This window comes from Talaromyces proteolyticus, assembly GCF_021365285.1.
Source record: "Talaromyces proteolyticus strain PMI_201 chromosome Unknown BGW36scaffold_2, whole genome shotgun sequence".
Lineage (NCBI taxonomy): Eukaryota > Fungi > Ascomycota > Eurotiomycetes > Eurotiales > Trichocomaceae > Talaromyces > Talaromyces proteolyticus.
This window is the reverse complement of record NW_025764278.1, coordinates 1,438,113-1,452,543: the sequence shown is the minus strand read 5'-3', so window position 1 is coordinate 1,452,543 and position 14,431 is coordinate 1,438,113. Positions and strand designations below refer to the sequence as shown.

The 14,431-nt window shown below is 46.7% G+C and overlaps 6 protein-coding genes across 6 annotated transcripts; 4 read left to right on the top strand and 2 right to left on the bottom strand.

The window, feature by feature from the left end:
- Positions 1 to 174: 174 nt before the first annotated feature.
- Positions 175 to 1,029, top strand: BGW36DRAFT_423126 (uncharacterized protein; the record flags this gene model as incomplete). The annotated part of the gene is made up of 1 exon (XM_046219793.1): positions 175 to 1,029. One exon carries the CDS (start codon positions 175 to 177, stop codon positions 1,027 to 1,029), a length of 855 nt encoding a protein of 284 aa, XP_046076589.1.
- A 375-nt stretch (positions 1,030 to 1,404) lies between these two features.
- Positions 1,405 to 2,430, bottom strand: BGW36DRAFT_354986 (chaperonin 10-like protein; the record flags this gene model as incomplete). Its single annotated transcript, XM_046213589.1, has 1 exon — positions 1,405 to 2,430. One exon carries the CDS (start codon positions 2,428 to 2,430, stop codon positions 1,405 to 1,407), a length of 1,026 nt encoding a protein of 341 aa, XP_046076588.1.
- A 1,232-nt stretch (positions 2,431 to 3,662) lies between these two features.
- Positions 3,663 to 5,234, top strand: BGW36DRAFT_288315 (FAD binding domain-containing protein; the record flags this gene model as incomplete). The annotated part of the gene is made up of 1 exon (XM_046210563.1): positions 3,663 to 5,234. One exon carries the CDS (start codon positions 3,663 to 3,665, stop codon positions 5,232 to 5,234), a length of 1,572 nt encoding a protein of 523 aa, XP_046076587.1.
- Positions 5,235 to 5,803: 569 nt separating this feature from the next.
- On the top strand, positions 5,804 to 7,066 carry BGW36DRAFT_286755 (putative pectin methylesterase; the record flags this gene model as incomplete). The annotated part of the gene is made up of 2 exons (XM_046210444.1): positions 5,804 to 6,424; positions 6,497 to 7,066. 2 exons carry the CDS (start codon positions 5,804 to 5,806, stop codon positions 7,064 to 7,066), a joined length of 1,191 nt encoding a protein of 396 aa, XP_046076586.1.
- On the bottom strand, positions 7,051 to 11,442 carry BGW36DRAFT_369549 (putative 5-oxoprolinase). The gene is made up of 3 exons (XM_046215151.1): positions 11,126 to 11,442; positions 10,876 to 11,073; positions 7,051 to 10,823 (listed from the first exon to the last, which is right to left on the bottom strand). Exons 1-3 carry the CDS (start codon positions 11,188 to 11,190, stop codon positions 7,202 to 7,204), a joined length of 3,885 nt encoding a protein of 1,294 aa, XP_046076585.1. The 5' UTR covers positions 11,191 to 11,442; the 3' UTR covers positions 7,051 to 7,201.
- A 195-nt stretch (positions 11,443 to 11,637) lies between these two features.
- BGW36DRAFT_88536 (putative C6 transcription factor) lies at positions 11,638 to 14,225 on the top strand. The gene is made up of 5 exons (XM_046222670.1): positions 11,638 to 11,834; positions 11,904 to 12,032; positions 12,086 to 12,776; positions 12,841 to 13,362; positions 13,419 to 14,225. Exons 1-5 carry the CDS (start codon positions 11,722 to 11,724, stop codon positions 14,064 to 14,066), a joined length of 2,103 nt encoding a protein of 700 aa, XP_046076584.1. The 5' UTR covers positions 11,638 to 11,721; the 3' UTR covers positions 14,067 to 14,225.
- The last annotated feature ends 206 nt before the right edge of the window (positions 14,226 to 14,431 follow it).

The window sequence follows — 14,431 nt, the reverse complement described above, 5'->3', positions numbered from 1 at the left end:
CTATACCTCATAACTATGGTCTTGGAAGGTCGAATCTTGGGTTCGGTACTTGCTCTCGAACCTCCTGTCAACAAACTTTGCCTTCACAAAGACTGCCCGGCATAGCTAGTCGCACCTGGAGTTGAGTCTTAACAACTGCGAGGCATACAACACCGCTGATTGCAAATCACAACCATGTCGGCGCCTACCTTCCATTTTCTCGATCCTCTCAACCAGATACATGGCGCGGAGCTTGACAGCCTGCTGGGTCGCTTCGTTCTTGACCGGTGGCACCCCACGGTGCAGGCCAACGAGCCACCTGACCCGTCCATCATCATTACTCCCGAGTTTCTCAGCGAGGACCTCGAATTTGGCAATGCCGAGATGTACATCACCACAATCTCGCATCTCTCTGCGCAAGCAGCCGCGCGTAAGGCTCTCTCAGCGAACGGCGCTCGCACACAGGAAGGCGACGTGCACCTTTCCAGTGTCCAGGTGATGAGGCGTGGAGTAAGGCATGCCCCGTCAGCCTTCAACGCACTGATGGCCGACGAGCATGTCGTGAACAGAGTGCGCCGAATGATGCGCACTGCGGGAACGCACCAAGTTTGGATGATTACGGCAGTGTTGTACGCAACGGATGCCCATGTCAAGACGAACGCCACGAGGTCGAAAGAGGCGGATGTCAAGGTCAAGATGCAGCTACCGGTCGGGGCGGCAGCGGGGGCGGCGATAGGGGCTCCTGGCGTGGGACCGACGGCACTGGATGTCGACGTGGTGGAGGGATCAGTTTCGCATCAGCAGCAGTCCGCAGCCGGCATGGAGGCTGATATGACAGGCCACCGTGTGTTTGCGGTGCAGTACTGGCGTTGTGAAGACCCGAAGTTCTTTGACAGGCTCCGGGGGAAGATGTCGCTCCGTGGTAAAGGGCTCCAGAATGTGGATGCGGGATATAAGGGCTTGGGAGAATCAGACCATGAGGATGACGAGAGCAGTGATGATGATGAGAAGGCTCCGCCATTAGTTCTGAAAGAATGCGTGGAGGTTTAGGATGAGTTTTGGTGGCTGACGCCTATAGACGGCAGGCTGGGGACAGCCGAAGAGCTGAGCCTATATTGGTTGGTATGAGAATATGAGGACGCAAGTCCTTGAAATCCATAATCCGAATAACTCCAGCAGCTGCAAAACTCCTGTTATCCGCAGTAACATCCGAAATATCTTGGTTGAACTTCAACTACTCTCCAGACGTCCCACACAAAAAAATCAACATGGGGGGCCCTTAGTCATATGGGACTCCCAAAACTACATCCCTAGAGTTTGTGAAAGTTTATGAAAGATTGAAGGCCTTGATGATTTTTGTCCCAACTTTTAAAGACACATTACCGAGCATACAGTCAGTCGGATTTAAACACCTCTTCTAAAGCTTTATTCCCAAGGGTCTGTAATCAACCTAATTCCACTGACTCCTTTCTGCAACTTATCGAGTGTCTCATTAACTCCCCTTAAACCCCCACTAACCTTTTCTATTGGGAGCGGAATAATAGTTCCCTGAGATATTCCTTGCGGAAGATATGTTTGGATCACCCACTCTAGCAATCCTCGATTCTCTTCCTCGTAGAGCGGGTCTGACCATGGCTCAAAAACGCGCGATATGCCATTGGGAAGCATTTCTGGTCCAAATGCAGGTTGCGTGGCGTATAACTTCTCTCCACCCTGGGCTACAAGTACACGGGCTGTCACAGCAATTGTATCTGGCAGAGAGATAGCGTCCACCACAAGATCGTAAGGACCCTCTACAGCAATCGCCTCAATAATCTTGTCTTGTTCTAAGGTGTGATCTATCACAACGGTGGCTCCCAAGTTGGAGACAAAATTGGAATTCTTGGGCGACGAGGTCGTGATGACTTTATACCCTGCTTGGGAAAGGTACTGAACGGAAAGACTACCAAAACTTGAGGAGCCGCCGAAAATTAATATTTTCTGAGCTTTTGCTGGTGCAGATCCGTTGAGGCTAGGCTTGTCCAATCCCAATCTTCCAGTGAATAGACCGACCACACAGGTCAAATTCATCATAAGACTGGCTGGAATAGCAAGGTCAACGTCGGCTGGAACCTTGCTGACCATGATATCCCCAACTACCACATATCGTTGATATGCTCCATATTGATTATCTCTGATCCCGAACTTTTTTGATACCACCACCCTCTCGCCTATTTGAAACCCTGTGACTTGAGAGCCGACCGCTTCGACTCGTCCTCCAAAGGTAGAGCCAAGAATGGCTGGGTATTGAAGAGGAACGATACCGAGCTTCGCAATCTTGAATTCTACTGGATTGAAAGCGATGACTTCGTTCCTGATGAGTAATTCATCAGGACCGGGTTCATAGATGTCGATTTTATGGACCTCGAGAGGCGCCTTGGCGGCCGGTATTATAGCGGCAAGGTTGGCCATAATGGCGTAATGAAAGCTAAGAAAAATTGAATAGACAAATTTGATATGGAAATTACATAAAAACTATCATATGCAAGGTGGTAGGAATCAATTCATGTTTCTAAGCTTTATACTCGAGATTAGTATTAAGCCGGAGAGCTAATGGTTTGTCTGACTAATCATCGATTGCGTAACTCCCGATTCCATTCCCTACGTTACACATGTAGGAGTTGTCTATATTCCCTTTGGACCACTATATTGAATTGTCTCCGCAATCCTTCCATTGGCAATTCAACCTATCGTCGTCTACGGCGAGAGGGAATATAGCGGAAATAACCCGCTTTGCTTTATAAGCGGTTGGCAGTTGATATCATTATATTATTTATTATAAGAGAGAGGAGAATTTGACTTAAGGTATTTTGTGCACTACTATTACAATTACCCATCATAGGTTCGGAGTTCCAGTTGAATTGAAATGCAAGCTGAGGAGAGATTGAGCTGTAGAAGGTACTTGATGGCCGACGCATTACGACCGGCTGAGCCCATCACAAAATTTTCGGAATTCATGGCAGACATTGCGCTGAAAACCATTACTATAAATTCTACGGACAGCAACCCGAATTTGCAAGATGAGCAACATTGAGGTCGAAGACACTGTTCTTACCTGTGAACATCAGCTCGTGCATCACTATCGACTAGTCAGGTCCCTGAACAGCCATAGTCGCTTCCAGGTGGATTTTTATGAAAAATGCGGCTTCTGTTATTACTATCTGCTTAATTCGAAGAATTTTGCGCTTCAAAATCAAGTTGCTCAAACTGTAGATGGTACTACCCTAGTGAAATGTAAAATAATGCATCTAACTGTTTATTGGTCCCAACAAATGTTGCCGATATTGTGAAATAATGTTTTAAACGAGTCCGGAATTTGGAAAATTTACGTGATATACTGCTTTGCTAGACGACATCCGGCGAATCGGATTCATGATCTTCAGCAATCAATGTTGAAGGAAATTGTTCTTTTAGACAGGCATGTGCCTCCACGGGAGATGAACCCCCGACGGAGAACTACACTCCGTCGGACAATAACCGATTGGATTCAGTATTGAATAATACCTCAGCCATCAATTAAAACGATCCGTGGATTTAAAAGAAAATAAACGTCTTATTTTCACCTAAATCGAGGCGATTAACTCAAGTACCTTACTACATCTCGTCAAATTTCCCAAATACTGAAACATACGAGGTCGACGAAAATGTCAATCCCGTCGCTAGTTGATATCCTAGTGGTTGGTAGCGGAAATGCTGGCTTCTCTGCTGCCATCTCCGCTGCTCAAACCTCTCCATCGTCACGAATCATCCTCATTGATAAATGTCCAGAATCGTGGGCGGGCGGAAATTCCTACTTTACGGCTGGTGCCATGCGTACCGCCCATACCGGGCTTTCCAATATTTTACCTCTTGTCAATAATGTGGACAACAAGCTTGCAAAGATAATTGACTTGCCACCATACAAGATGACTGATTTCGAGAAAGACATTCAGCGGATCTGTGCGGGGCGGTCTGATCCGCAGTTGAGTAAGATCCTTATTGAAGACTCACGAGAAACTATTCAATGGCTCAAAGACATCGGTGTACGGTTTCAATTGAGCTTTAATCGTCAAGCATTCCTGGTAGATGGTCGATACAAATTTTGGGGTGGCCTTGCTTTGAAAACTCAAGATGGAGGGAAAGGTCTAATAGAAGACCACAAGAAAGCCGCCCAGAAACATGGTGTGGGAGTTTATTATCAGACTGCCGCAAAAGAATTGCATACGGATCCCCAAACTGGAGCCATTACTGGAATTACGGTCGTCTTAAATGGGAAATCAAAGTTAATTCAGACAAAGGCCGTGATTCTTGCTGCTGGTGGCTTCGAATCCAACTCACGAATGAGAGCACAATACTTGGGCCGCGGGTGGGATTTGGCCTATGTCCGTGGAACCCCATTTAATACGGGGGATTGCCTGGAGATGGCCGTTCGGGACGTTTCTGCGAAGCAAGTAGGGAATTGGTCTGGCTGTCATGCGACATGCTGGGATGCTAATGCAGATCCAAACACTGGAAACCGAGAGATTTCGAATGAATTCACAAAATCGGGTTATCCATTGGGGGTAATGATTAATACCCAGGGAAACAGATTTGTAGATGAGGGAATCGACTATAGAAATTATACCTATGCTATATTTGGGAGAGCGATTCTCCAGCAGCCGGATGGCATTGCGTTCCAGGTGTGGGATTCGCAGATGATTCCTTGGCTGAGGAGCGAAGAATACCGAGATGGGGTAGTGAAAAAGATCCATGGAGATACGATTGAAGAACTTGCCGAAAAGTGTGCATCAGAGGGTCTCAAAGGGAAAGAACAATTTGTCAAAACTCTCAAAGAATATAATCAAGCAGTGTATGAACACCGCAAGGAAAATCCCAGGGCCAAATGGGATCCGGCAATCAAAGATGAGCTCTCTACACAATCATCATCAACAGGTTTATCTCTTGCAAAGTCAAATTGGGCGACATCGATAGATCAAGGGCCCTTTATGGCCGTAAAGGTTACTGGAGGCATTACCTTCACTTTTGGTGGGCTGGGTGTGAACCCTGAAACTGCGGCGGTTGTGTCTTCCACTACAAATGCGGAGGTTCCCGGACTGTATAGCGTAGGTGAGATGTTAGGAGGATTATTCTACGGTAATTATCCAGGTGGTAGTGGATTAACATCTGGCGCGGTGTTTGGAAGACGAGCTGGTAGAGCTGCTGCCGCTTCAATTACTCGTTTGCAAGCTAGATTATAAGGCTGTCATGAATTTGAAGTGGAGATATGCCTAATACATTAGGTCTCCAGGTTAATCAGGAATATGGTCAGCCTAGCAAGGAATATTGTGGCTCAGTGAACATTTGAGAATTTACCTATGTTTTGGTCCTTTCCAAAGTTAGATGGGTTTCCTCTTCAGCCCTATTCGCGTACAACGCCGGCATCTCAATGGTGGACATAATTTTTCCGTGCTACCAGTCTGAACAATACCACTCAAGACATCAAGTTTTGCCATCCCTCAAAGCTCTTAGAGCCGGAAATTATCTTGCAAGGGCCATCTTGGTTATTTTCCGTGCTTAGTTGACTAGCTTATAATGTTGATAAGCTTTCAAAGATTCACTTAGACTCCGGCAGGCTAAAATGTGATTCAACCTCCAATTCCCCCGCAATTTTCTCCAGATTAACGGAGGCATCTAGTGATTGTTTTAGGCCCCCATTGGATTTTTGTGTATAAATTGTATGTTACTGTCTTGGATTTTCCTTTTTCTCCCCTTCCTAATTCACGAAAGCCCACTGCCATTTCACCAAATTTTAGGATAATTTCAAAACATGAAGTCAATATTTGCTTTATCTTGTCTCATCCCAACTGTGTTTTCTGCCCCAGCAAGCAACTCCCAGAAGGCCTACTCACGCATTCCCTGTCAAAAGGGTGCCATTGCCTCATGTCCACATAAAACAATTATTGTCTCCAACAACCCTTCGCATAAAGATTATGCAGACTTCACATCCATTCAATCGGCTATTCTTTCACTTCCACATGACCATTCATCTGCGACCATTCTTATTCGCGCTGGTAATTACACCGAGCAACTCAACGTCACCCGCCCCGGGCCTCTCACCTTGCTAGGCGAGACTTCAAACCCTCTCGGTGCAAGCCAGAATCAGGTCAATGTATTTTGGAGTGCGGCAAATAATGGCACTTACCCTGATAACGCTTTCACAAGTGTTTTGACTGTAGCCCCTACACAAAACGCTTCTTTAACAGGTGCGGGACCAACCGGATGGCCAGTTCCAGCAGATACACCCTTCGGGAATACAAATTTCAGGGTATACAATGTCGACTTTCGCAATGTCTTCTCTGAGTATAGTGCGGGACCCGCGCTAGCAGTCAGCGTGAGCTATGCGAATACGGGATTCTACTACTCGGGCTTCTATTCCTACCAAGACACGGTACGAGACATATGAAGAACTATAATCCTATTTTTTCTCAAACTTCAAATAAATCTGACATATATATTCCAGGTATACGTTGGGAAGCTTGGCAACTCGTACTTCTACTCGTCTATTATTGCCGGCCAAACTGATTTTCTATACGGGTTCGGTACAGCCTGGCTCCAGTCTTCCTCATTACAACTACGCTCATGCGGCGGAGGCGTTACGGCTTGGAAAGGCTCAAACACGACGTACGAGAACAAATTCGGAGTGTATATCGTTGACTCCAATGTAAAGGCAGCTAATTCGTCTATTGCGACTAAAATCGATGGCAAATGTGCACTAGGTAGGCCTTGGAATTCCCAACATCGATCTATCTTTGCGCGTACGTATGAGGATGCCAGTATTATCAGTAGTGGTTATATTAATTGGTTCGTTAATGGAGTCGGACGGTATGAGGAAGGAATAACGCTACAGGCTGAATTCGAGACTTACGGTCCGGGTTGGAACAAAACTGGGAGAGAGGCCGGTGGTGTTGATACTGTTCTGAATCAGACCCTATGGGCGGAATACGATGCGCCGGAAAAAGTCTTTCAGTATGGTTATGAAGATGGAAGATTTGGAAATGTTGGATGGATTGATTGGAAGCCGTGGGTTTAGACCGTTGTTTTATGAGTGACTAGATTCTAGTAGCGTTACTAGGATCGGAAAACAGAAGCTAACAGATTCACGTGTCTGAAGTATGGAAAAAGGAGTTCTTATATACATGATTCTAGAGTATCGTCAGTCAATAAATTATTGAAAAGTCATTTTCTTGACAGTGAATTCGCTCAACAGCTCCACCTGCTGTTTCCTTTCCTCAGGCACACCATAACCGCCACCACCCGGAGTTTGCACGATAATTCTATCACCCGTGTTCATCGCCATGGAGGCTTTACCTCCAACTGAGATAGCTCGCTCGGTGTTATCAATCGGATCTTTACGAATCCACAAATTGACACCCCGCTTGCCATCCTCTCCGCCAGCCATACCGTATGGAGGAACAACTCGTCGCTCAGAAAGTATACTGACCTGAAGTGGACGACGTACTTCAATATCGCGGATACATCCATCGCCACCATGGCTTCTACCGGCACCACCGCTTCCCTTCCGAATTGAAAACTCACGTAGTAGGACTGGATAACGTTTCTCTAATGTCTCGGGGTCTGTCATGCGAGTATTAGTGCTACCAGTATGTACACCGGACTGACCCTCCCAGTTAGCACCCGCACCAGCACCGCCTGCAATAGTTTCATAATAACCAAATCCCTTTGTGATTGCACCAGTCTCGATATCCTTACCGCCATAGCCGAATGTGAGGTTATTGCAGGTTCCCTGGCTGGCTGCGGATACCCGGAAGGCTTTGAGGATTACATCGATAACGCGCTGCGCCGTTTCGACGTTGGAACCGACCGTTGCTGCCTTGACACTTGGAGACAAAATCGAGTTAGGTGGGCATTCGACTTGAATAGGGTTCAAGCAGCCTTGGTTGAGCGGAATGTCAGATGAGATCATCGATCGGAGACAATACATGATGCCGCTGTACATAACAGCCGGTGGGCTGTTCAAGTTGTTAAGTGCTTCTGGGCCAGTTCCGTTAAAATCGAATTTTGCAGACCCGTTTTCGGGGTTGATGGTGATCTTCAGCGCAAGCGGTGTTCCGTCGTCCATGTAATCGACAGCCTCAAGAGGCTGTCCTTGGAAACGACGACTGAATTCTTTCAATAGGGCGCGCACCGTTTCCTCTGCATTATGTTGCACGGCATGCATGTAGAGTTCAACAACAGACCAACCGTACTCCCTGACAAGTCCTTGGATTAGATGGATACCTCTGTTATTGGATGCGATACCAGCTTTGAGATCTGAGATGTTATCACTCAATGTGCGCGTTCCACTGCAGCCGGGATACCTCGCTGGAACCTCGTATAAGTGATGAACGACACCTTCCTCGTCAAAAACGCCCTCCTTGACCAATTTGAATGACTCAATCGCGGCACCTTCTTGCCACAGCTCAGTCGAATTAGGCGGCATGCTACCAGCAGCAATACCACCAATATCAGCGTGATGGCCACGGTTGGCAACAAAGAACATAATTTTAGTAGGGTCGTTCTCATCGAAGACTGGCGTCGTTACGGTCAAATCGGGCAAATGAGTACCTCCCGCGATAGGATGGTTGGACAAGATAACATCACCAGGCTTCAGTTCACCCTTCGCATATCGTTTGGCTTGGTATGCAATTGCATAAGACATTGACCCTAAGTGGGCGGGAATATGGGGTGCGTTAGCGACAAGTCGACCATCGGATGAGAAGATAGCACAGCTGTAGTCAAGCCGTTCCTTGATATTTGTCGAAATAGATGTCTTGCGAAGGGTTTCACCCATCTGCTCTGCAACACTCATGAAGCGATGACTGAAGACAGACAACTGGATAGGATCGACTTCATCCGCAGAGACCTTCTTCGTTTCCGCATCGAGTAATTCAATGACAATATGTTCATCCAAAACAGTGGCTTCACTAGCAGGATCGACAACGATAGTTTGGGTTGCATCAATAATCATGGCCGGGCCAAGAATAACGCTACCCTTGGGAACATCTTTGAGATGGAAGATGCGTGAATCAACCCAGCCTTCCTTTTCGAAATACACTTTTCGAATAAGTGCGGGCTTCAATCCCGAGTTTGAATGCGTACGATCAATCTCTTTTAGTTGCTTGAAGGGACTGCTAGTTGCTAATTCCATCGCTTTGCCAACTGAACGAACCCGGACATCGTCCACCAAAATATCGCGTGGTTGTGTGAAACCAAATTCCTGTTTATGTTTGGCAATGAACCCGTCACCAAAGTTCGAAGCATCGATCTCGGAAATCATGAGCGATGTATCGCTGCCGCGGTAGCGCATGTTGAGGAAGACTTCGTGATGGATTCGTTCTGTTGTAAAACCTTCATTGATTAATTGCTCTGTGGCCCGTTGTTTTAGAGACTCAGTTCGTTTTGCTATGCGAAGGGTCGATTCCTTATTCCATGATTCGGATTCGGGTTCCTGGAGTTCGACAACAACATCCGCCAACGCCATCCCATAGGCAGACAGAATACTAGAGAAACGATGAATCAAAACACGCTTGATGCCGAGATCGCGCGCCATCGCAGTAGCATGCTGTCCACCTGCGCCACCAAAACAAGCCAAATTATGTGATGCAGTCTCGAAGCCTCGACCCTCACTGAGGGCCCGAATTGGACGGGTCATGGATGCGTTGGCTACAAGGAGGAATCCCATGGCAACCTCTTCCGGAGTCAGTTTCTCGGATCCCTTCTTCTCGGCATTGACTACTTCGGTTAATTCTAGGAATTTCTTCTTGACTATATCAAACTCGAGGGGACGAGCAAAGTAGTCTGGTAGAATACGTCCCAGAAAGAAATTGGCATCCGTGATGGTGAGAGGTCCCCCTTTACCATAGCACGCGGGACCAGGGAACGCCCCTGCTGATTCTGGGCCAGCAGCGAATAGACCATTTCTCCAGAAGAGCATGGATCCTCCACCAGCAGCAACGGTATGAACGTCCAACTGGGGACTTTGGACGGAGACTTGAGACACTGTTGTTTCAAACACATGCTCAAATGCACCGCTATAACGGGAGACATCTGTGCTCGTTCCCCCCATATCAAAACCTAGCACGGGTGTGCCCTCATCCTCATCATAGCATGTTTTTGCGCAGCCAATAACACCGGCAGCAGGACCCGACAGAATTGCCCGAAGACCAGTAAATCTCGAGACCGACGTAAGTCCACCGTCTGACTGGCAAAGAAGTAATTTCTTTGCATTATGGTCCTCAAGGCGGCCTTTGAAACCAGCACGGAACCCATCAATATATTGGGTAATGACGGGAGACAAATAAGCATCTGCAGTAGCCGATTGCGCGCGGGGGACTAGTCGGATCATAGGTTGCAACTCGGATGAGACGGATGTCTTGAAACCAATCTCACGAGCGATGGCTGCAACGGCAGCTTCATGTTTGGGGAAAGCAAATGAGTGCATGAATGCAACCGCTAGCGTGCGGTATCCTTCATCCCAGAGAGACTGCAGATCTCCACGTATTTGATCTAAATTAGGTTCTTTCAGTACTCTGATAGCCTCTCCAGTGAGACCTTCAACTAAAGCGGGGTCCGATTTAATATCAATCGGCTGAGGATCGGGATCTTCAGCGAATCCTTCTATCGTAACTCTTTCATCAACTTCAATGACTTTTTCATACAGACGATCAAGTTTGGAGACTGATAAATCGAATATACTAGGCCGTGCTTGGTTTCCAATAACGAGCAGGTCTTTGAAGCCTTTTGTGATGACGAGTGCGACTCGCTCTCCTTTTCGCTCTAAAAGGGCACTATCGTAATGTTAGCATAGAAGTTCTAAATGACTGAAAACCTGAAGCCTACTTTGTAGCAACTGTGGTACCCATACGAATTGATTCCACGGGTGTGATATCTAATGGTGTGCCTCGGGGAATGGTCTCTCCTGTGGCCATCTCGAGAATCTGCCGGATACCTTCAATAGGGGCATCGTCGTATTCGCCTGGGTTTCTCGATAGCAACTTGAAAATGACATCTTCTTTCCGATTTGGGATACTCGTCCAGCTATGTGAAAAGGTTAGAGTCTCCCATTTTTGGCTCAAGCTTGACATCATACAAATCACAGAAAGTTCCGCCTCTGTCAATAGCAATTCGAATACCTCTGGTCGTAGACGTAGCCATGGTGAATTGACTTTCTATATTTTATAACAAGCAATAAATCTTTTTAACATATCCAGATGGGGGGACAACTAGTATAGGTTGTGTTCAATGTATTACAAAATTTAAAGTTGAAAAGTTGACACCCGAGTGACTGTAACACGTTTATATATGATTTCCTGCTTATCGCTATCAGGCGGCAATGCCAATCAATGTCAGATCGCTCGCCATCCAAGCCATCTTACAAATGTCAGTTCGGCTTTGAAACGAGTTACCGATAACTAATAAAAAAAATAGATGCAAACCACATAGCAGAGCGAGAGCGATAATTCGGGATCTGGCGGGGTTCAACCGGTTCAGCCGAATCATCTTCGTCGGCTTTTGCTGCGGGGACCCGAAGAATATCTCGGCGCTGATAAGATATTGCCGACGCAGCCGCAAGTCTCTTGTCTTCCTCTATCAAACACGCGCAAATACAGATACCCCAGAAGCCCCACTGGGTTGTTATTCATGAGGTTTAGATTTCACTGTACTAACGTTGCTTGTTGAAACTATATGTCGCGACGCAGAGTGACCATGTCTTCTAAGGTGGGCCGAGCTACAGACGACTTGCCGGTCAACGAGCTGGAGGAGCGGCCTTCTAAACGTCCGCGCCGAAGCTTGGTTGCGTGAGTTTGCTTCCATGTGGATTTCGTATCCATTCTGTAATTTCAATCGGAAGAGCTAAGTGTGAGCAGATGTCTCAGATGCCACTCACACAAGGTCAAGTGCTCAGGTGGTAACCCATGCCATAATTGTTCTCAACAGGATGGAAATGTGGAGTGTACTTATCCGATGAGAGATCGGAAGATTTTGATACAGGAAAGGTTCGATAGTGTTCTCATTCCTGTCGCTATGCATACTCACTCTTTCTTTTCAGTTATTTGAATCAACTAAAGCAAGAGAACGACGCTCTCCGTCAAGGACGGAGGCTTTCTGGACAAGATGTGGACAAAACGGAGCCTCCTGAACAATATCTGGAGAGCAAAAATTTGAGGGAAGAAGACGAAAACCAGGAAAATGCCACGAGTAATGCTGATGTCGATCTTCGAAACCCTCTTATTGAAGACAAAGCTTGGTTCGTCCCTGACAATAATTCTCGACAACCAATTTATATTGGCGAGGCTGCATGTACTGCATTCGGCACCCGGTTGAGACAGTTCCTTAAAGGAAATGAACCTGTGGTTGCGTTGTCAAGATCCAAGTACACCAAGGATAAATCGTTTCTTCGCATGCCCGATCCAATATTTCAGTTGCCCAATCGCGCTTATGCAAATCTGTTGCTAAAGGTGGCATTACGCTTTCTAGGAAATGACTATCATTTGATGCTCCGCAAGTCGACTATGGAGCGAATGGAGGCTCTCTATAGACACCAGTCTTACGACGATCCCGTATTCCTCTGTAAACTGTTTGCCTTATTCTCTATGGGAGAGATGTACGCCAACCGACGACTGCCATCTACAAAAGGGCCTGATATCCCAGGTACTGGTTTCTTTGTTCAAGCAATGAGTCTATTCCAGGATATGCACGAGGAGGCTTCGGTTATGTATGTCGAAGCGCTTTTGATTATAGTCAGTCGATTCTCTATTCATTATATTGTTTGAATTTTGAATCATATTACTAATTATTCAGCAGTCTCTATTCTCTCTTGCACTCAACCGCACCAAATCAGCGTATACGTACGCAGGAATGGCACTACGCTTGTGTCTCACATTAGGCCTACATCACAATCTTCCTGAAGGCTATGCTATTTCGACTGTAGAGAGAGAGCATCGTATACGAGTGTGGTGGAGTGTTTACATCACTGATCGTATCACCAGTTCGAAACTTGGCCATCCTGTCACTGTTAGGGACAGCGATATTGATGTCGACCTGCCATCAATGGATAACCTAACCCCATTCGAGAAGGAGGAATTTTCTGACCCATCTCATTTGATTGCACACGTAAAACTAGCAAGAATCACAGGAGATATCATTGGAGATATATACGGGCGGGAAGGTCAAGCAAAAGCGTTTGTGCAGAGTGTACAGAAAATTCTTCGCAGCTTGCGCTCATGGGCAGAAACATTACCCCAAAGTGTTCAAATATCACCAGGAAAACCACCACAGAAATACGCGGCCAGACACGTGGCGTCATTGCATCTGTGCTTCAATCAGGTGAGCATTCAGTTATAGTGGAAAGAAATTTCTGGCTCATAAATGCACTGCTCTAGTGTGTTATTCTCACTACCCGACCAATTCTATTTCACGTATTCAAATCCCGTTTCCAACCTCAAGGGCCAGCAGCCGTCTCACCGACAACAATGGCCCTGTCCGAAGCTTGTATTCACGCAGCACGGAGTTCGAATAGTCTCCTGACTCAGCTTTGGATCGATGGTGGCATGGCAATCTTCGGCTACTTCGACTCTCACTATCTTTTCTCATCTACTATCATCCTCATGATGTCCAGCATTCTAGGCACAACGAACAGCGATGCAGACCGCGAAGCAGTCGATACGGCCTCCGACATTATGCAGTCAATGGTGCAGGATGGAAATCTACCTGCTGCTGGGTTTCACCCGCACTTTCTCGAGATTCGCAAGGGATTGCTCGAGTTTATTGAGCATGGCGGTCACCACCAAGGCGTAGGAGCAGCAATGGCAACAACAATTGGAGATCAAGATCCATTGCCAGAAGAGTTGCGCTTGAATCCTACTACCACACACATGAACGATAGCAGCAGTGCGTTTCTGGTGCAGAGTGCATTGGACGACCCATCTATTCAAAATTTCCTCACGCAGGCAGACACCCAATGGGGCTTTCCGGCCGGGATGGAAATGGCGGGCGATATGACATTAACGGCTCCCTGGCTGTTTGAATAGTCTTTGTTTGTAAATTGATGCTACGAAGGATGAATGACAAAGTAACGACCATGTATTTACCTATGTATGTGGTCACCGATAATCTTGAGACTCTGCAATGGGCATTTATTTGATAGTATCTACACTGACGGTCCTGAAAGAAGAGGCTTAGATCGAACATTATTGGTTGATACCCTCAAATCTTGGACCATTTCCACTCAACTCTGTAGTTGAAACCATTTAAACTCCCAAAACAACGATTAAGGTTAACACCTGCCGGTCGCTGGGCAGCAAGTCCACGGAAAGCCTCCTTCGAATAGAGTTTCTCACAGATACGGCATGGTGAGCAGTTATTGGTCAGACTGGGAAACCCCACACTTATTGGT

Excerpts from the sequence above, each read along its gene's own strand:
- BGW36DRAFT_369549 (XM_046215151.1), bottom strand. The coding sequence starts at position 11,190 with ATGGCTACGTCTACGACCAGAGGTATTCGAATTGCTATTGACAGAGGC. Across the intron at positions 11,074-11,125 it reads GGCGGAACTTTCTGTGATTT|CTGGACGAGTATCCCAAATC; the intron begins GTATGATGTCAA and ends CTTTTCACATAG. Across the intron at positions 10,824-10,875 it reads GGTACCACAGTTGCTACAAA|TGCCCTTTTAGAGCGAAAAG; the intron begins GTAGGCTTCAGG and ends ACATTACGATAG.
- BGW36DRAFT_88536 (XM_046222670.1), top strand. The coding sequence starts at position 11,722 with ATGTCGCGACGCAGAGTGACCATGTCTTCTAAGGTGGGCCGAGCTACA. Across the intron at positions 12,777-12,840 it reads TCGAAGCGCTTTTGATTATA|TCTCTATTCTCTCTTGCACT; the intron begins GTCAGTCGATTC and ends ATTATTCAGCAG. Across the intron at positions 13,363-13,418 it reads TGCATCTGTGCTTCAATCAG|TGTGTTATTCTCACTACCCG; the intron begins GTGAGCATTCAG and ends GCACTGCTCTAG.